This window comes from Bubalus bubalis, chromosome 12 (assembly GCF_019923935.1).
Source record: "Bubalus bubalis isolate 160015118507 breed Murrah chromosome 12, NDDB_SH_1, whole genome shotgun sequence".
NCBI classification, from domain to species: Eukaryota; Metazoa; Chordata; class Mammalia; order Artiodactyla; family Bovidae; genus Bubalus; species Bubalus bubalis.
This window is the reverse complement of record NC_059168.1, coordinates 72,198,988-72,219,488: the sequence shown is the minus strand read 5'-3', so window position 1 is coordinate 72,219,488 and position 20,501 is coordinate 72,198,988. Positions and strand designations below refer to the sequence as shown.

The window sequence follows — 20,501 nt, the reverse complement described above, 5'->3', positions numbered from 1 at the left end:
TGGATGCTTTTGAACTGTGGTGTTGGAGAAGGCTCTTGAGAGTCCCTTGGACTACAAGGAGATCCAACCAGTCCATCCTAAAGGAGATCGGTCCTCGGTGTTCATTGGAAGGACTGATGTTGAAGCTGAAACTCCAATACTTTGGCCACCTGATGCAAAGAGCTGACTCATCTGAAAAGACCCTGATGCTGGGAAAGATTGAAGGCAGGAGGAGAAGGGGATGACAGAGGATGAGATGGCTGGATGGCATCACCAACTCAATGGACATGGGTTTGGGTATAGACTCCAGCAGTTGGTAATGGATAGGGAGGCCTGGCGTGCTGTGGTTCATGGGGTCACAAAGAGTCAGACACTACTGAGTGACTGAACTGAACTGAACTGCCAAAGCTAGACTGTCATGAACAAAGCAAAAGAAGGCTGAGGAAGGTTCTCATAGGGTTTTTTATAATCATCCAAAGCTGGAAACAACCCAGATGTCCTTCAGTGGGTGAATGGATAAACCGTGGTATGTCCACACTTGCACCATTATTGTGTAATGTACTTGGACCATACTTTGCGATCCCATGGACTATACAGCCCATGGAATTCTCCAGGCCAGAACACTGGAGTACTGGAGTGGGTAGCCACTCCAGTGGTACCAGAAGTACTCCAGAAGCACTCCCTTCTCTGGGGGTTCTTCCCAACCCAGGGATCAATGTACTTGGACCATACTTTGTGACCCCATGGACTATACAGTCCATGGAATTCTCCAGGCCAGAACACTGGAGTACTGGAGTGGGTAGCCACTCCAGTGCTACCAGAAGTACTCCAGAAGCACTCCCTTCTCTGGGGGTTCTTCCCAACCCAGGGATCAAACCTAGGTCTCCCACATTACAGACAGATTCTTTACCAGCTGAGCCACCAGGGAAGCCCAAGAATACTGGAGTGGGTAGCTTGTTGCTTCTCCAGTGGGTCTTCCGGACCCAGGAATCAAACCGTCTCTTGCATTGCAGGTGGATTCTTTACCAGTTGAGATACCAGGGAAGCCCCCATTTCTATAATATTCTTAAAATTACAGAATTATAGTGATAGAAAGCACATCTCTGGTTGCCAGGGATCAGAGTAGGAGGATGGCATGGCTATGAGGGGGTAGCATGAGGGAGTTTCTTTGAGGTTATAGAACAGTCTGTGTCCTCGGGACATGAATCTATACATGTGATAACATATCTTAGACTGTACCACAGCAGCAGCAAAATAATAGAGTGTGTAAAAACTCATGAAATCCAAATAAGGTCTGTAACTCAGCAAATAATGTACCAACGTCAATTTCCTGGCCTTAACAATTGTTATGTAAGATGTTATTGGGGAAGCTGGACGAGGATACGTGGGAATTATTTGTCCTATTTTGCAGCTGTGAGTCTAAAATCATTTCAAAATAAAGAGTTGACAAAAATTTGGAGGGACACTTGATTTCTACAAGGAGCACTTGGAAATCTCTTCAGTTTTTGCCAGAAGATAATATAACCTAACGCCCGAAGAGTTATACATTTAATGCAGTTTCTAAGCACTATAATTTCATTTGCTGTATTTTTGATTTGGAAATGATGCTCAACTATTTTAACTATAGAAGTGTTAGGGATATTTTTGCATTGTTGCAAATATCTTATATTCGTGGGGGGAAAAAGAATCCCTTGATGAGCTTCTCCCAGGATGGAATAACTCCCAGTTCTCTTGTGGAGCTCTTGCTTGTAGCTTCTACCACTAACCACATCCTCTTCTGCCTCCAGCATGCGTTTTGGGGTAAACTATTCAAAATTTCCTCCCTCCTCCCAGTCTATTCCTCTATTGTCTTGACTCTTGTTTGCTTGATAAGCTTCTTCAAGACCCCATTCAAACTATGCTTTTTCTAGAAGCCCTGACCCAGACAGCAGAGTTACTCCAGCAGCATGCCTTTCCTCCATCTGGGGTTGTAGTGTAAAGTGTCACCCTTTGCTTATTTCATCCACTTGTCTAGCTCCCAGACTAGACTATGAAATCCTCAAGGACACAGAGTAGGTCCCCTTCCTTCCTATAGGCTTCATGCCAGGCTCAGTGCCTGGAACACACACTCCACAAACAGTGATCAGTGAGTAAGTGAATCGGAGGCTCTGAAAAGTCCTTAGTAACCCTACTTTAATAATTTTCAAAACTAAAGCCCAAAAGGGGGTTTGGTTAACCACAGTTAAACAGAACAGTATATTCATATTTAAAACATTCTCCAAACATTCAACTTAGTTAAGACATTATTATGTTGAATTTCTTGTTCATTCCCTCATTTCTTTCATGCTGCTGCTGCTGCTAAGTCACTTCAGTCGTGTCCAACTCTGTGCGACCCCATAGACGGCAGCCCACCAAGCTCCCCCGTCCCTGGGATTCTCCAGGCAAGAACACTGGAGTGGGTTGCCATTTCCTTCTCCAAGGCATGAAAGTGAAAAGTGAAAGTGAAGTAGCTCAGTCGTGTCCGACTCTTCATAACCCCATGGACTGCAACCCACCAGGCTCCTCCGTCCATGGGGTTTTCCAGGCAAGAGTACTGGAGTGGGGTGCCATTGCCTTCTCCATTCTTTCATGATACCATGTTGTAAAACTTTAGAAAGACCATGAGATTGCACTCATGATCCCCCTTAGACAGATATGACCTAGAATTTAAGGATAGGATATGAATTTTCCAGATTTTACTGAAAGAAGCAAGGTATTCACCTTGCAAGCTGTCACTCTCTATCAAGTCCACCTGACGTGCCACAGCAGACCCACTGGCCTTGGTGACAAACCCCTGATTTCTCTCCTCTGCATCCTCTCAGGCAAATAATCTGGGGCTCCATAATTGTCTTCAGGTCGAGATTCAGTCCTCACACTCCAGCACGACGACTCAGAGTTTCATCATTTCTCCTTGCACAATCTAATGACCACTTCTCCATCCAAGGTCTGGTAACTTCATTAAACAGGGCAGGTAACCTCCTCATCAAAACTGGTCACTCCCTTGGCACCAGGGACACCACCTGCCCCTCCCATTTCCTCTCTTGATCGCATCCTGTAACATTCCTCTAAGATTTGATCATTGGTCTCATGCTCATTTTTCAAAGGAAAGTAATCATAAACATGTTTCCCATGTCCCAAATTTTCCATTTTCTCTTCACGTCTCTCTAACATCCTACCATCTTTAAAGTCTTAAATTTGGTGCCACTTCCCCCCAGAAGCCATTTGACTACTAAGGCCCCTCTCATCCTCTACACTCTCCTGGAGCACTTAAAAGCCAAATGCACTCGCACAAGTTAGTGCCTCATATATTCTGGTTTGTGGAATCTTGTGCTGTTTTATGAGTCACTCTTGTTTCTTCAACCAAACAAAGGCTCCTTGAAGAGAAGACCCAAGATTTAAAATCATCCTATGTCCTCACAGTGCCTCTTGGAGGGATTAGCACATTACAGAAATGGTCAATAAACTCTTGCTGAGTGAGCAATGCTGCAGTAGCTTGGAAAGAGAAATATAAAGTAGAAAACCTTTGACATTTCCTTTCCTTTTTCCTAATGCTCAGGAGCCAAAATTGGGGCAAGTCGTCCTGCACTGTGCTGTGCTGTGCTTAGTCACTCAGTCGCGTCCGACTCTTTGCGACCCCGTGGACTGTAGCCCTCCAGGCTCCTCTGTCCATAGGATTCTCCAGGCAAGAATACTGGAATGGGTTGCCATGCCCTCCTCCAGGGGATCTTCCCAACCCAGGGATCGAACCCAGGTCTCCCACATTGCAGGCGGATTCTTTACCGACCAGAGCAGCCCCATCCCGCACTAGCACTGTGCAAAACCAAGTCAGTCTTCCTGCCTCAGGGCCATGGTGTGGGAGGAGCACAGGATTTGGGGGCAGATGGCCTGGGTTCATGGTCTGGCCTCACCAGTGATTGATCTTAATTCTTAGTATGTTGCTTGAACCCAGAGTCTTCATCTCCTCCTATTTAAAATTGAGATAATAACTAAGGTTTTTTGGAGACAAATGCTGTATAATTCAAAAGAGTGGCATTCATGGTGAGAACATCAAGCACCATGGTAGATCAGGAGAGAAGCTATTTGAAGGCGGACAGGCCCGAATGTACCCATCACTGCACATCCTCACTGAGGGGGAATGGCTGTTGCCTGCAGTGGGGGCAGGTAAGGTCTTGGGGATGAATGACAGTCTCCACGAGAGGAAGAGACTCAGATGTTGAACGTTGCCAGGTTTGTTCTGGACATCGTCAGGTAGACCTGCTGGTGGAAAGGTCAGAGTGTGAAATAAGCAGCCTGTCCAAAAGGCGAGGAGATGCACATTGTTAGAGCTTGGAGCTGAGGCCTCTGGCTAATGAACTCACAAGTATAGGTGGTGTGCTACGTGAGGGGCAAGTTTTTCTCTACCACCACAAGGGTTGCTGGCCCAATGAGTGGAGTTTGATAATAATACTTGCTACAAAAGTATTTTTTTTTTTTAATAAAAGGCCAGGAAATAAAACTGGTGGATTGGCTGTGGTGGGGGAAGGGGAGCGGGGCTCTGAGAGCAGAGAAAGGCCCGGGCCGGGCTGGAGGGAGAGTAGACTGAATGATTCATAGAGTCCAGTTTCAGAGGAGGGGAGAGCATGCTGCTTGGCCAGATGACAACTGTCAGCCATACGGGCTGACTGAAGAAACAGCCTGTGAAAAGATTAAGTGACATGATTTGAATGTGCCCCCAAAGAAGCATGAAAGATCAGGAAGGAGATAGCAAGCCTACTAGGGCTGCAGACACAAATGTTGTCTACCCTCCATGTCCCAGCTGCTGCTGCAGCCCCCTCCCTCTTGACGTTCAGGCTGTAGGTGGGCTAGCATACGCCTCCCCTGAGGTGTGCACAGAGCTGGACTGAGAGCCAGTCCCAACTGGGGTGTCCTCCCAACAGGTACCAAGTTCTGTTCTCAGAACCATCCCAGAGCCCTGCTCTGGGGAGTCTGGCAGCTATATGGGCTTCTTCCCCTGTGGCTCAGATGGTAAAGAATCTGCCTGCAATGCGAGAGACCCAGGTTCGATCCCGACCCAGGGTCGGGAAGATCCCCTGGAGAAGGGAATGGCAACCCACTCCAGTATTCTTGCCTGGAGAATTCCATAGACAGAGGAGCCTGGCGGGCCATAGTCCATGGGGTCACAAAGAGTCGGACACGACTGAGGGACTCTCACTTCACCTCATTTCTCTTTTCCTTGTATCAGAGGAAGAGGTCTTTTTCAATCTCTTGCTGAGCATACAGGGGCTTCAGGCTGCATTTGGTTGTATGTGGCCAGCAGGTACAGCCTGTTTTCTCCTCTCCTGCTCCTTGTGGTCAACAGAAAGGAAAAATGGCCAGAAAACCACCCTTTCTGAACCCACCTGCCACCTGAAACCCCACACTGCAGTTCAGCCGCTCCCATTCATTCATTCATCCAGCAGTGTTTATTGAGCAGCTGTTGTGCCCAGGGCCCCAGGCTAGTACTAGTGAAGGAAAGAAACGGGCACCAGAGCACCAGCATAGCTGCCAAAGAACCACAACCTGAAGCCACACCTGCCCCTGCTCTCCCCCTGCTCAGGCACCCGATCGGAGCTCTGTGGGGAGTTTGCCAGGGTCCTGGGAAGAAGAACATGAGCCAGACACATCGATCATCCTCTGCCTGTCATCAAGGTTTCTCAACCCCCAAAGTGGGGAGATGATGAACCTCTGGTTCCCAAAGACAGGGTATCTCATTAAGCCCACAGCAACGCCATACTCAAGAGAATCATCCTGACCCTTCAGACCTGAAAACTGAGGCTTGGATACTTCAAACTATCGTGTTGGCCAAAGAATTCATTTGGGTTTTCCGCAACATGTTACAGAAAACCAGTATGAACTTTTTGGCCAACTCGATACTTGCTCAAAGTCTCATGGGCAGTGAGTGGCAGAGCCCATAGCCAAGCCACATCTCCCATTCAACCTGGCTTCCCCACACCCCACAGCTCCAGGAGTCTGCTGCTGGTAATCTTGCTCTGATGGTGGACCCCATCATGAAAGTTTGTTGGCTTAAAAAGTTAAGTGTTTGTGGAACTTAAAGATCTTCAGTAAAGAGCCACTGGAAAGAAAGGTTTGCCTTTCTACCTGCCCGACACAGACCCTGCTGCTGCTGCTGCTGCTGCTAAGTCGTTTCAGTCGTGTCCGACTCTGTGTGACCCCATAGATGGCAGCCCACTAGGCTCCTCTGTCCCTGGGATTCTCGGGCAAGAACACTGGAGTGGGTTACCATTTCCTTCTCCAATGCATGAAAGTGAAAAGTGAAAGTGAAGTCGCTCAGTCGTGCCCGACTCTTAGCAACCCCATGGACTGCAGCCTACCATTGCCTTCTCCCATGGACCCTACTAATAATGATTAATTTTAGCAAGTGAGGAGTTCTGTGTACTCCCCTCCTGGATTCCCATTAACCCTTTGAGTAATGACCAGATAGAGCAATCTGGCTAGGACTCCCCAAAGGACACCTTCCCCAGGACAGCAGCTGCAAGGGCAGAGCCCCATTATGTGGACCCGCCTCTTTAGAATTCAGATCACAGTCAGCAGGGCGTGTTCAGAACTCCAGTGGCTGGGACCTCAGCAGGGTTCAGGATCTTGGGGAAGAGCTACATGACCTAAAAGTGCAATGAGAACAGAATCCTGGAGAAGCTCCAGTTCCTACCTGAGCCTGCATGGTCCAGATCCCTGTCCTGGATCTGCTGGAGTGGGCATGTTCCCCAGCAGCTCTGGAACTACTACTCCTGCCCCATCTCTCCTTTTTAAATTCAGCTTCAGGAGGCTGAGCCTCCCCATGAGTCAGGTCCTGGGTCAACCATGAGAAGAAGGTGATTGGCTGGGTCTGCCAGGGCTTTGTGACCCGCCGGCAGGGCTCCTCCAGTCCCTCAGAACCCTGCCTCCCTGCCTGCACTTATTGCCTCCATGCAATCCCAGGATAACTTGGGTGTGTAACCCAGGGGGCACGGGGTAACAATTTTGCAGACTTTCCAAACAGGTGACTTCAGCCCCCTTGGCCCAGGCAGGAAGGGGGCCGATGACAATGGGCATTGCCCCATGTCAGGAGCGGGAAACGTTTTGGCAAGCTCCTCAGAGTTCTCTCTCCTCTGATCCCACAGCATCTGTTCCAGTTTTCCTGACCGGTAGGATGGCATCTACAAAGCAGAATGTATGGGAAATCTGGAGTTGGGGAGGGATCGTGGTTAGAAGCCCCAGCTTCAGGTAGCCCAGATGGTTATTCTTAGGCAGAAAGGGCAGAGAAAGGCACAATTCTGTGGTCTGTCTCCCTCCTAGACTGGCATTCCAGGATCTTGGAGGCCTGAACCTGGATGTGTGTTGGGCACCTGCTTCTCAGGAATGTGACCTTGGATCTCAGTGTCTGCCCTAATAATGCCGATAATACTGACCAAGTGCTTACCGGGTGCCAGGCTGTGTCCAGCACTTTATACACATGACTCAATTAGTTCTTGAAACAGCTCTGTGAAGTGGTGACTCTCATTGTCCCCATTTTATTGATGAGGAAACTGAGGCCCAAAGTCAAGCAACTAGGAAATGTTAGAGCCAGGATTTAAGCACAAGTTGTGTGACTGGAGATCTGGTATTCTTAACCATTTTGGAGCCTGCTGGAGGCAGGTCCAACACCCACTACAGGGCTGAAAGACCCAGTGTGTCGCTCACAGCTGTGGGGAGCAGAAGGAACTGCAAGGGAACTGGGAACTGCAAGGAGTTCTAGGGACCAAAGAATTAGAGAAGACTGAGTAGATAACCCCTGGGTTATCTTCAAGACATATTTGTGCAAGGTAGAGCTCCACTGAAGACTTAAAAAGTTAGAGTTAGGCCAGTGATAAGGTTATTAAACATTAGAATGTGAGCTTTCAGAGTTATTCAGTCTTATTTATGATTTAGGAATATAAATGCCTAGCTCTCAGTACAGCCCTAGGGATCTGGGAAGGAACTAGATGGTCTCTAGAAACTCTTTCCAGCCACGGGATGTTCAGATTTGGTCTTGATGACCATGTTGGAAGCCTCTGGCTGCAGAATGGCTGACAGTTCCGCCTCCCCTGAGTGATAACTGTCTTTCCCATTACCAGTGACTGCATTGTGAACCTGATGGTCCTCGCATAGGAAATGATTTTGCATATCACCAGACTAAACCTCCTCAACTTTTCTTTCCCTTGACCCCCATCCTGGTAGCAGGAGTCAAGACCCTGCAGAGCAGATTGTTCCCAAGGCCGTGTCCTCAGTCTGATTCTTGGATGGGGTTTCAGGCTGGACGGTGACATGCTACAACCCAGGCAGCTGTTTCTCCTGACAGTCACCATGTGGCAGAGGCCAGGGTGGAAACACAGGGATGGGGGTGGAGCAAGACCCAGCTACTGTAGCCCTTGGAACACAGCCTGCCTCCTCTAGGTGTTGCCTACCGTTCTCTCAGGGGAGGTGACCCAGCCCTTGGTTACAGGTGCATTCACTTTAAGAGTTGTCTCAGATTTTGTCTCGGCTGCAGTGGTGGGTAACTGGTTTACTTAGATACCTGGGCGGATGCTTTAAATACCTTCACCCCAAGAAGCTGGTCTGGCTTGAGTCTAGGCCTGAGTCAACCCCCAGTACAAAAAGTCATTGGAAGTTGGATCCACTGATGCATTTAACTTATGATTCTGGGGAATTGGGGGGTTGGTTTAGTTGAGTCCAGAATCTTAGAGTTGACCCAATGCCCTAGCCAATTATAGTTCGTTCAGTTCTTAGAGGGCACTTGGATCAAGAACAAGGATTCCACTCAAGCCGCTGCCCTGATACCACCAGGTTTGACCCAACCAGGCTTCCTCTTTGAGGGATAGGGTCAAAGTCAGGAGCTCTCCCTTGTCTGAATTGAGCTAGGGAGAGGGGAATTTAGGGATGGGAGAAACTTCTACAGGAGTCTTTGCCCAGGACCTGGTGCCACCTGCTGGTCACAATTTAGCTGTATTTATAGGGCCAAATCTAGGAGAGGTGCATTAAAAGAAGGGCATCCTGCCCCTCCACCCCATCCTGACAAAGAATAAGAGAACTAGGAGATGGGTTTCTTCATGACCCCCAGCAAGTGTGACTGGAGATCCTTGCAAAGAGCCCTGAGTGCCTTGGATGAGTTGTCCTGAGCCAAAATGAACCCCAGCTGGGCCAGAGGGTAGCATCACCTGAAAGAACCAGAGCCAGTCCTGAGTGGAGACAAGGCTCTGTTCCACGTATCAGCTGCCCACCCATCCCTACCCCACCCTGCCACCCTACTTCATGTGACCTAGCCCCCAATATATAGCCTGTGCTATTGCAGTGCGGGCCACACGATGCATCAGATGAGGACTGTGGTTCTAATACCGGGTTGTATATCAGGAGTATGTTTAAATTATGTAGACATAAAAGCTCTGTGTGTGTGTGTGTGTGTGTATTACCAAATATATTGCACAGTCAACTCCATATTTGTTGGTTCCATACCCACGGATTCAGCAACCACAATTTGAAAAAAATTTCAGGAAGTTCCAAAAAGTAAAACTTGAATTTGCCATGAAACAGTGACTACTTACCTCATACTACTTGTATGAGGTATTATATATAATCTAGAGATGATTTAAAGTATACAGTAGGGTGTACAGAGGTTATTTGCAAATACCATGTCATTTTGCATAAGGGACTTGAGCACCCATAGATTTTGGTATCCACAGTGGTCCTGGAACAGATCTCCCATGGATACTGAGAGCCAACTATATCATATATAAATATATTCATATATACCATATATACATACTATATATGAATATGTACTACATTATGTATTGTTGTTGTTCAGTCGCTGAGTCATGTCTGACTCTTTGAGACCCCATGGACTGTAGCCTGCCAGACTCCTCTGTCCATAAGATTCTCCAGGCAAGAAAACTTCGACTGCAAGATCAAACCAGTCAATCCTGAAGGAACTCAGTCCTGAATATTCACCGGAAGGACTGATGCTGAAGGTGAGACTCCAATACTTTGGCCACCTGATGTGAAGAACTGACTCAATGGGAAATACCCTGATGCTGAGAAAGGTTAAAGGCAGTAGGAGAAGGGGATGACAGTTCAGTTCAGTCGGTTCAGTTCAGTTCAATCAGCCATGTCTGACTCTGCAGCCCCATGGACTGTAGCACACCAGGCTTTCCTGTCCATCACCAACTCCCAGAACTTGCTCAAACTCATGTCTATTGAGTTGGTAATGCCATCCAACCATCTTATCCTCTGTCATCCCCTTCTCCTACTGCCTTTAACCTTTCTCAGCATCAGGGTATTTCCCATTGAGTCAGTTCTTCACATCAGGTGGCCAAAGTATTGGAGTCTCACCTTCAGCATCAGTCCTTCCGGTGAATATTCAGGACTGAGTTCCTTCAGGATTGACTGGTTTGATCTTGCAGTCGAAGGGACTCTCAAGAGTCTTCTCCAACACCACCACTGAAAAGCATCAATTCTTTGGCACTCAGCTTTCTTCATAGTCCAACTCTCACATCCATACATGACTACTGGAAAAACCATAGCTTTGACTAGATGGACCTTTGTCAGCAAAGTAATGTCTCTGCCTTGTATATGCTATCTAGGTTGGTCTTTTTCTTTTCTTCCAAGGAGCAAGCGTCTTTTAATTTCATGGCTGCAGTCACCATCTGCAGTGATTTTAGAGCCCAAGAAAATAAAATTTGTCACTGTTTCCATTGTTTCCCCATCTATTTGCCATGAAGTGATGGGACCAGATGCCGTGATCTTTGTTTTTTGAATGTTGAGTTTTAAGCCGGCCTTTTCTGTCTTCTCTTTCACTTTCATCAGGAGGCTCTTTAGTTCTTCTTCGCTTTCTGCCATAAGGGTGGTATCATCTGCATATCTGAGGTTATTGATATTTCTCCCAGCAATCTTGATTCCAGCTTGTGCTTCATCCAGCCTGGCATTTCGCATGATGTACTCTGCATGTAAGTTAAATAAGCAGGGTGATTTATTTAACTTATATATTAACTGGAGTACATAACCATTCCTTTCTCCAGGGGATCTTCCCAACCCAAGGATAGAACCTGGGTCTCCTGCATTGCAGGGAGATTCTTTACCATTTTAGGCACCTATGTATAAATATAATTAATGTATATTTATATAGTGTACTATATATATTATATAATAATACACATGACATGGCTATATATAATATAGAGATGTTGAGAAACCACAGGAAGGCTGCCCGCGGGTTGGAAGATCTTTGAAGCTCAAATGATTTCAGTCAAAAACTGGAGGACCAGTTTAGAGGGGGACCAGTGCCTCTGCTTTCTTTCAATAATCAGCACTTGAAAACCATACACAGTAAACAGGAAAAAAAATTCCTAAAGTGGCTCAGGAGCTCCCAGGACCAACCTAAGACCACCCTATGCCTCCCGGAACCACCCCTGACCAGTTCAGACTCTTGCCTCAGGAGCCCAGGTCCAAAAGAGTCCCCAAGGCCTCATGGAGAAATGAGTCCCCAAGCCTGTGAGAAGCCTTGTCCCCTCTGCATTCAGGTCCTGCAGGCCTCTGCACACCTCCTCCCCCCGAAGGCTTGGCAGGGCCTGACCACTCGTATTAGGGCCATTCAAATCCACTCTCCAGCTCTGCACACTCTCTCCTTCCTGTCTTCCTGGAGCACCTGCTGTTTCCACCACACTTTGGGGCATTTGGTTATATTGTTCTGGTGTATGTTGGTCTCCCAGTAAGACTGTAAATTCTTTGAGGATGGGGCAAATCTGTCTATTTCTCAGAGTTCCTAATTAAATACTCATCGAAATACAATACACTTGCCTTGACACTCCCCACCTGCCTCCCCAGTCAAGTCTGGGACCCTCCCCACATGCCTCCCTAATCAAGTCTGGTGTCCACACACTCCTGCCTTGCCTGCTGAGGTTACTTTAGGTGCTGCTGCTGCTGCTGCTGCTAAGTTGCTTCAGTCGTGTCCGACTCTGTGTGACCCCATAGATGGCAGCCCACCAGGTTCCTCCATCCCTGGGATTCTCCAGGCAAGAACACTGGAGTGTGTTGCCATTTCCTTCTCTGTACTTTAGGTGAGCTCCCTGGAAACCAAGAGGCACTCTCCCAACTCCAATCTCTGTGATTATTGTTCATTGAGAATTGATCTAGAACCCCAAAGTGAATGAAACAGCCTGGTCACTGAGGAGTTTACAGTCAGGTGGAAGGGACAGACACACAAGTGGTTTCAAGAGAGTGGAATCAATGCCATGATTGAGTATGCTCAGGGTGACAGACACAGAGCAGGGCCATGCTTCCCTGTGCAGCGGCTCAGAGAACATTTCCTAGAGGAGCTAGAGCCCCAGCTAAGTCCTGAAGGTTGAGTTGGGGAGGGAGGGTCCAGGCCAGAAGCTGATATAAGAGGATTCAGAAAGAAGACAGAAGGTGTCACTCAATCGTTCAACAAATTTGCTCAATACCTTCCCTGTGACAGGCCTAGAAACACCACTCCTGGCTTTGAGGTGCTTCCTGATGCGAGAGGCAGGCATTTCAACAAGTCCAGTGGTTAGTGCAATGGTCAGATTACAGGGTAGTGGTTCAGAACCACTGTGTAAGAGGATAGTCAAGTGCAGTCAAAATTACCCTCGGAAATCCCCATAATTGTCAGCTCCTGAGTCCTTGGAAGCTCCCAAGACAATAATTTTTGTTTCCCTTGGCTTTCCAGCCCTATCTTGGCCTTCCTTCCTTTAGGCAATGAAGGACAAAGTCTATTTTTAAAAGGAGGAAGGACTAGGAGTATACAGGAGGGTGTCCTGATTTTTTTTTTTTTTTTTTCAAAAAATGTATTGAAATCAAATGTGCATCTAGTGAGGTTCCATTGTCTGTGCTTGGGTGGGGCTGTGGGGGAGCACAGCCTAGCAGACGCCAGCTGAGCCTCCTCTCCAAAGCAGCTTCTCTAATTTGACTGTGCCTGTAGACCCTCTTGGTCAAGTGCAGATTCTGACTCAGTAGGTCGGGGGCAAAGCTCAAAAATAGGAATTTCTAACTTGAAATCTCTAACAAGCTGATGCCTACAGAGCACCAATGGTGAACCAGGAACCACAGTTTGAGAGCCTTTCACTTTCATGCATTGGAGAAAGAAGTGGCAACCCACTCCAGTGTTCTTGCCTGGAGAACCCCACGGACGGGGGAGCCTCATGGGCTGCCATCTATGGGGTCGCACAGAGTCAGACATGACTGAAGCGACTTAGCAGCAGCAGCAGAGCAGAGAATGAATGAACTGTGGGGGTGGGACTGTATTCCAGGCAGAAGGTGAGTAGAGAGCTGCCCATGACTCCCACCAGGGAATCAAAGACGACGACAGGGCTAGAGAGGGAGGGCCCATTGATGAGCTTGACAAGTGGTGGGAAGTAGGTCACGTTACAAGAACAGATGCCCTCTGGATGGGGAAGTGGGGTGGGTGTATTCTTCCTTCAGGGAGACACTTTGCATATTAAACCTAAAAAATACTCTTCACTCCAGAAATATGTACTCTCCCAATTCTGGGAACATGCAGTCCTGTTTCTCCATTTCTGATAAAAGATCTAGTTACAAGAAAGTTTTCCCTCGTAACAGTGCAAGTCAGTAATAAACAGCAACCGACACTTGACCTCTGCAGGGGGGATGAGGGGAGGGTAAGGACACGCTCACACCCACTGGCCCAAGAGGGGCGCCTCTGCTCAGCTCCAGCTGTAGGTTGCTGTGTGGGAACATGGACTCAGGGTTGCCAAAAGAAGCCAGGAATCCCAATTTGCCTGTGTGGAACATCCCAACTTTAAAATCTTGAGTTCAGTTCTGTTCCAGAAAAATCTTGAGTACTAACTCAAAAATGTTTCCAACACTGTGAGTGCTAAACCATTCAAGTCTGCAGGGCAAGTCCGGCCACTGGGTGTCTCATTTGTGACCGCTCATTTGCGTCTCTAGCGCATTTGTGACTAGCTCGTTTGTGAGCTAGGGGTTGGAGAGACCAGGGCTGCTTTCCAAAAGTCTGAGTGCAGCAGTGTCAGTGATGGAGTAGAGCAAGGGAGAGCCTGGAGGCTGATGGGCCCCCAGTAGGCTCTTGCTGGCCTTGGCCATAGAGAATGGATATGCAGAAACCCCAAGGCAGCGGGAGGCCGAGAAAAGCAGGCACATTGGAGAGCAGTGCTGCCTTGATGAATGAGGATGAGGGGGAGGAGCTATCTGGACTGACCCCACAGGTTTCAAGCATGGGTGATGGGTGGTGCATTCACTGGGATAACAAATACAGAAGCAGAGCATGTATTAAGGGAAGTTTCTGTATAAGCGAAATTCAGGTGTCTGTGGATCCATCAGCAAGCCACAGGGATATAGAGTTTGAAGTCAGAGCAGATGTGAAGATGAGTCAGCTTTCTAGAACCCAAATGTGGTCAAGTACTATCTGCTTAAAATCCTCTAATGGCTTCTCTTGTTTAAACAGACTCTTCCTCATGGTAAACAAAGCCCTGCGCAACCAGCCCCTTCCAGCCTTTTTGTACCACACCCCATGAACACGGTTTCCCCTGCCTGTTGAACAACTCAGAGTCCTAGCAATAAGCCATAACTTTGTTCTTGCTAGTCCTGGGGACTGCACAGCTCTTCCACCCTGTCCCCCTATACATTCAGAAAATTCCTACCCCTTTCAGACTGCTCTGAAGTCTTCGCTGACCCTGTCAAGCAGAAAAGGTCACTCCTTTCCTTGTGCCACCCCTGAACTCTGCTTGTCCTGCTCTTCCTGCCCCATCACTCCCTGCTCTGGACATCTGCCTGTCTGTAAATTCTTTGGAGGCAGAGACCACTTCTGACTTCACCACTTCTTAGCATGGGTCCATCGTATAGTGTGTGTGTGTGTGTGTGTGTGTGTGTGTGTGTTCATGCACATGTGCACTCAGTCATGTCCAACTCTTTGCAACTCCATGGACTGCAGCACACCAGGCTTCCCTGTCCTTCAGTATCTCCCAGAGTTTGCTCAAACTCATGTCCATTGAGTCAGTGATGCTATCTAACCATCTCATCCTCTGCCACCCCCTTCTCCTGTTGCCCTCAATCTTTCCCAGCATCAGGGTCTTTCCTGGTGAGTCGACTCTTTGCATCAGGTGCCCAAAATATTGAAACTTATGGGGTTGCAAAGAGTTGGACACAGCTGAGCAACTGAGTAACAACAAAGTGGTAAAGAATCTGCCTGCCAATGCAGGAGACACGAGAGACGCAAGTTCAATTCCTGGGTCCGAAAGATCTTGTAGAGTAGGGAGTGGCACCCCACTCCAGTATTCTTGCCTGGAAAATTCCACGGACAGTCAGACACAGCGGAGCACACACACGCACCCTGTATAGTATGTGTGTGTGCTCCGTCGTGTCTGACTCTGTGGCCCCATGGACTATAGCCTGCCAGGCTCCTCTGTTTGTAGGATTCTCCACACAAGAATACTAGAATAGGTTGCCATTCCCTTCTCCAGGAGATCTTATAGTAGGTAATCACCAGATGTTCAAGGGTGAGTAAGTACCCCTTCTCCAGGAGGTAAGCTGCTAGTCTGGAGGAAGATGCTTCTCGTTTTTCCAGGGACCCTCCAGCCCCTTCTCTCCTTTGGACCCAAGAACAGCACAAGGCCCCCAGGAGCTGACCTTGCCTTTCCTTTCTTTGCAGCTGGGGCATGGCCGTCAATGTGTACTCCACATCTGTGACCAGTGAGAATCTGAGTCGCCATGATATGCTTGCATGGGTCAACGACTCCCTGCACCTCAACTATACCAAGATAGAACAGCTCTGCTCAGGTTGGAGGCTGGGAACGGGGAAGAGGGGGTGCGGAGGGGAGGGCAGCGAAGGCAGGAGGCAGAACAGCCTCAGTGGACATTGAGGATTAAGGAGATTAAGGAGACCTGCAGAGCCCTCGACCAGCCAAAGTTCTGGAGTTGAAGGAAGGAAATGGGGGTCTCAGTGGGTGGAAAAAGTCCAAAGCGAAGAGCAGCGGAAGTACAGTGCAGGGCTGCAGGAGAGGCAAGCAGTGAACCAGAGATCACTGGCACCAGGTCCAGCCCAGCCACTCAGGAGGTCCCAGTCTCAGCTCTTCCTGTAGTGCAACCCTGGGCAAGTCAGCACCCCTCTCTCTAGGTCTCAGTTTTCCGGTCCATAAATGGAGATGACATCAGCTGTATAAGCTGTTAGGACTGAATGCCACACATGCAGTGTTTGATATGGTGTGTGCATGCTAAGTCGATTCAGTCATGTACTACTCTTTGCAACGCTGTGGACTGTAGCCCACCAGGCTCCTCTGTCCATGGGGTTTTCCAGGCAAGAATACTGGAGTGGGTTGCCATGCCCTCTTCTAGGGGATCTTTCCAACCCAGGGATCAAACCTACATCTCCTCGGCTCCTGCACTGCAGGCAGATTCCTTAACCCCTGAACCACCAGGGGAAGCCGGTGTTTGATATGGTGCTGGTACCTCATTGTATCATTATATAGTAATTGCTCTTATTCTTGGGAATTCTTGTTGTGCCTATCCTGCAAGTATTGGAGAAGGAAATGGCAACCCACTCCAGTCTTCTTGCCTGGAGAATTCCATGAACAGAGGAGCCTGGCGGGCTGCAGTCCATGCGGTCACAGAGAGTTGGACATGACTGAGTGACTTTCACTTCACTATTCCACAAGTATGACTGGCCCTGGCCCCAAAGAAAGAGGAGAGGAGATGGGGAGGTTCAGGGAAGTAGCCCCAGGGGGCCCAGGAAGGTGAAAGCAAGCTGCCCATGTTGCTTCGCAGGGGCAGCCTACTGCCAGTTCATGGACATGCTCTTCCCTGGCTGTGTGCACTTGAGGAAGGTGAAGTTCCAGGCCAAGCTAGAGCACGAATACATCCACAACTTCAAGGTGCTGCAAGCAGCTTTCAAGAAGATGGGTGTTGACAAGGTAGGTGCCTGCACTCTGAGGGGCCCCCGAGGAGCTCTGTGACCCCAGGGAAGATGGCCCGCAGCAGGGGCCGCTGGGGTCCTTCCAGCTCTGATGCCACTCTCCACCCACTGCCTCTCCAGGGGGAGTGCTCCCCCGGCTCAAGGCTCAGTGGAAAACCCCACAACATCTGACACCCGTACTGCTCCTGTTAAGTTCCTCCTCTGTAGGGCCCAAGAAGTCTCTTGGCTCACTGCTGCCTCCATGGCCCAGGACCCCGGTTCCAGCAACCCCCACCCCACGTGCAGGGAGCAGCACCAAGGGACGTCTCCCCATGCACTTCCTCCTGTGCCTGGAGGAAAGGGCTGTCTCTGGACCCCGGGCCGGGGACTCTGGAGCCTACTCATCGGCTCGGCATGGGATGGGGGGAGCCCCGGAGAAGGTGGGGCCACTGCAGCCCCAGGGCTTCCTGACAACAGCGGCCCTCCCGCAAAGGACGGCAGCTGTGCAGCAGCCGGAGGTTAAAGTTCTCTGCTTCTGTGGTCTATTTCAGATCATTCCTGTAGAGAAATTAGTGAAAGGAAAATTCCAAGATAATTTTGAGTTTATTCAGTGGTTTAAGAAATTCTTTGACGCAAACTATGATGGAAAGGATTACAACCCTCTGCTGGCGCGGCAGGGCCAGGACGTAGCACCACCTCCTAACCCAGGTGATCAGATCTTCAACAAATCCAAGAAACTCATTGGCACAGCAGGTAACGTGCCCGAGCTGGGGAAAGGGTGTGGGGGGCCAGGCCGGCGGGGCTCTGCAGCCAGCAGTGCCCCCTGGGCCACTGGCCCGCCCGGCCCCCGGCCAGCCTAAAGGAGACTGTTATCACGGAGTTCAGATGATGCCGCCTGCTGCCCACTTAGACCAGGGGGAGTCGCAGTGGGAGGAGAGCCCCCGGCGCCAGCTCAGTTGGCCGCTGGTGGTGGGAGGCCCAAGCCACTTCTTCCTGCCGCCCAAGCCAACTTGCTGACCTTGAGGTGACGGGGCAGCCCATGGCACGGTTCCTGTGTCCAGGTCATCCCAGCCAAGGGCCTGGGACTGGCACAAAGGACTCCTTCTGCCCTCTGCCCACCTGATTCCCTGGGGATGGGAGTTTGTCCAGCTGGACCAAATCTTCCCACATTTCCAGAATCTCACAGCCCCAAGTCCTCAAGAGACAATCTCTGGAAACGAGGCTTTGTCTGGGTTCTAGAAGAGAAGGGGGAAAAGCAACAGGGCCTCAGGGAGACAGGAGGATTGGCCAGGAGGATTGGCCACCCGCATCTGAACCCGTCATAGCAGAGCGGCTCCTCTGTGTGCGCTGCTGCCCCCTGGGCCTGCCCCCGCTCTCCTGCTTGCTTTGCATTAGAGGCTCTGTCCTGGGAGCTGCCTTTAGCTGGAAAATAAGTGGCCAAAGCATGACGGTGTGCGGGGGAGGAGCTGGGGTGCCCGAGTCAGGCCCAGCAGAGGGCACCAAGCCCATCCTGAGGCCCGGGCAACCCACAGGGCCAGGGGAAGGTTTCTGTGGTCTCCTGCAGTCTTGAGACTCTGAAGTCACCCCCCAGGGAGGGTGGCTATGGGCTGGGGCTTCTGTTAGGAAAGACCCAGCAAGAGCCAGACTTGAGGCCCTGTGCCCGCTGCTTTTCCTCAGGCCCCAGCTGTCAGTACAGAAGGGCCCTCACCCCTCCAGCCCCACTCCCCAAATTCGCTGTCCCAGTCCCCCTCCCTCCCCACACCTTACACTTTCTTCAGCTCCTTGTCATCCCTGCTGTCCCAGGCTTGCCAGAGGGCTGCCCAGCTGCTGTGGTGTCGCGTGTGGCCGTGGCTTGAGGTCTAGATGTAGAGTGGGAGAGGAGGGGAGGGCGAGAGTGCCTGCCTTTCGCATGGGCCTGCCCCCGCCATCACACCAGGCTGTCTCGTGCCACATCTGTGGGCTGTGGGTTCATGCAGCCCCATCTGACTTTCCTCCTCTGGACAGTTCCACAGAGGACATCACCCACAGGCCCCAAAAATATGCAGACCTCCGGCCGGCTGAGCAACGTGGCTCCTCCCTGTATCCTCCGGAAGAATCCTCCGTCAGCCCGAAATGGTGGCCACGAGACCGATGCCCAGATTCTTGAGCTCAACCAGCAGGTGAGTGGCGTGCGCATGGGCAGCTGAGAAAGCCAGGCCCCTGGGGCATCAGGGCGGGAAGGGAGGCTGGCGCCGGGGTCTCTGCTTGAACACCACTTTCTCCCCTACCCGAGCAGCTACTGGATTTGAAGCTAATGGTGGATGGCCTGGAGAAGGAGCGCGACTTCTACTTCAGCAAACTTCGAGACATTGAGCTCATCTGCCAGGAACACGAAAGTGAGAACAGCCCCGTTATCTCGGGCATCATTGGCATCCTCTATGCCACCGAGGTGAGTCCTGCCGGGCACCTGATGGGCCTCCCCGCTTCCTACCAGACCCGAGACCAGAAGGGGCCTTGGGGAGCATGGGCCAGTGAGGGCAGCCGGCTGAAGGCACCAGCCCAAGGTCCCACAGAGCATGTGCAGTGGGCAGGGGGCTGGAACCCAGGCCGGCTCCGAGCCACCTGCAGGAGTCCGCAGCTTCGGCCTGCCTGCCTGGCTCAGCATCTCTCTCCCTTCCACCCTCCAGGAAGGATTTGCACCCCCTGAGGACGATGAGATTGAGGAACACCAACAGGAAGACCAGGACGAGTACTGAGGGCGGCCCCAGCCCTGGATGACTGCACGGCTTCCGTGCCTCCCCACCCCGCTCCCACCCCCACATTATAATCCTTTCCTGACAGCCAGTCGGCCGGTGCTTTGTGTCAGTGCCGCGGCATTGGGGAGCCTGGCGAGCAGGGCTTGGGGGGACGGGGCAGGTGAGCAGGCGGAGGCCCCTCTTCCTGTGGCACAGGCCCAGTGCGCGGGACCCCTGCCCACCCCACCCCTATTTATTTCCGTTGTCTCTATGCTGTGTCGGCCAACACTCCCCCAGGGTGCTGTGGCCACCCACCCCAGCCAGCCACCCGCTCCCCTGACAGCCAGCAGCTGTATATTTGACAAAGTCATTGGTATATTTTTACTTACTGGATTTTCCTTGCACTTTACCTGTTCTTTTCCCAGGGCTGGCAGCACGGGTTCCGGGGCAGCGTGCCTGGCTTGGCTTCCCTTCCCCCGTTGCCAGGGCCGTGACTGGACTCACCGATTCTTATTTATTTTGTCTTTTGACTTCCCAGTAGTTGAGGGAAAGGCTGATGTCAGGAGAGGGATAGGGGACTGAGGAGGGAGGTTACCTAAGGCCCTGGTGGTCAGGGAGAGGGAGGGGAGCATGTGAGGGATGAAAACGACCTCCTGGCACCAGGCTCACCCACCCTTGGCCCCCTGCGCCCAGCACCACAGCCTGGCACTGCGCTGAGGCTCCCAGCCACTCCCCTGCAGCTTGGTTCATACCACACAGACTCTGCCCGGACCTCTTGTACGTCTGCCTTTTCTCTGCCCGCCTCCCCAAACCCAGCCCTTCGGGCCACCCAGCCTGCATATGTGTTCACTTTTATTTAAATAAACTTGTGTGGTAAAAGTCCA

General features: G+C 50.6%; 1 protein-coding gene, 1 long non-coding RNA gene and 1 other non-coding gene across 4 annotated transcripts in view; 2 read left to right on the top strand and 1 right to left on the bottom strand.

The window, feature by feature from the left end:
- Positions 1-20,501, top strand: part of MAPRE3 (microtubule associated protein RP/EB family member 3) — a 55,837-nt gene extending 35,336 nt beyond the window's left edge. Inside the window, exons 2-7 of one of the 2 annotated variants that reach the window (XM_025261403.3) lie at positions 15,665-15,792; positions 16,777-16,922; positions 17,455-17,656; positions 18,908-19,062; positions 19,179-19,331; positions 19,570-20,501. In XM_025261403.3, the coding sequence (XP_025117188.3) occupies positions 15,672-15,792; positions 16,777-16,922; positions 17,455-17,656; positions 18,908-19,062; positions 19,179-19,331; positions 19,570-19,638 (846 nt within the window). In that variant the 5' untranslated portion in view covers positions 15,665-15,671 and the 3' untranslated portion in view covers positions 19,639-20,501. Of the gene's footprint in view, positions 1-15,664; positions 15,793-16,776; positions 16,923-17,454; positions 17,657-18,907; positions 19,063-19,178; positions 19,332-19,569 lie in introns of those variants that run through there. The other variant, XM_025261402.3, reaches the window with a different exon arrangement.
- LOC112578252 lies at positions 4,306-4,455 on the top strand. Its single transcript, XR_003102553.1, has one exon. It is a non-coding gene; the product is annotated as a small nucleolar RNA SNORA62/SNORA6 family (small nucleolar RNA).
- On the bottom strand, positions 17,394-18,908 carry LOC123328586. The gene is made up of 2 exons (XR_006543513.1): positions 18,671-18,908; positions 17,394-18,138 (listed from the first exon to the last, which is right to left on the bottom strand). It is a non-coding gene; the product is annotated as an uncharacterized LOC123328586 (long non-coding RNA).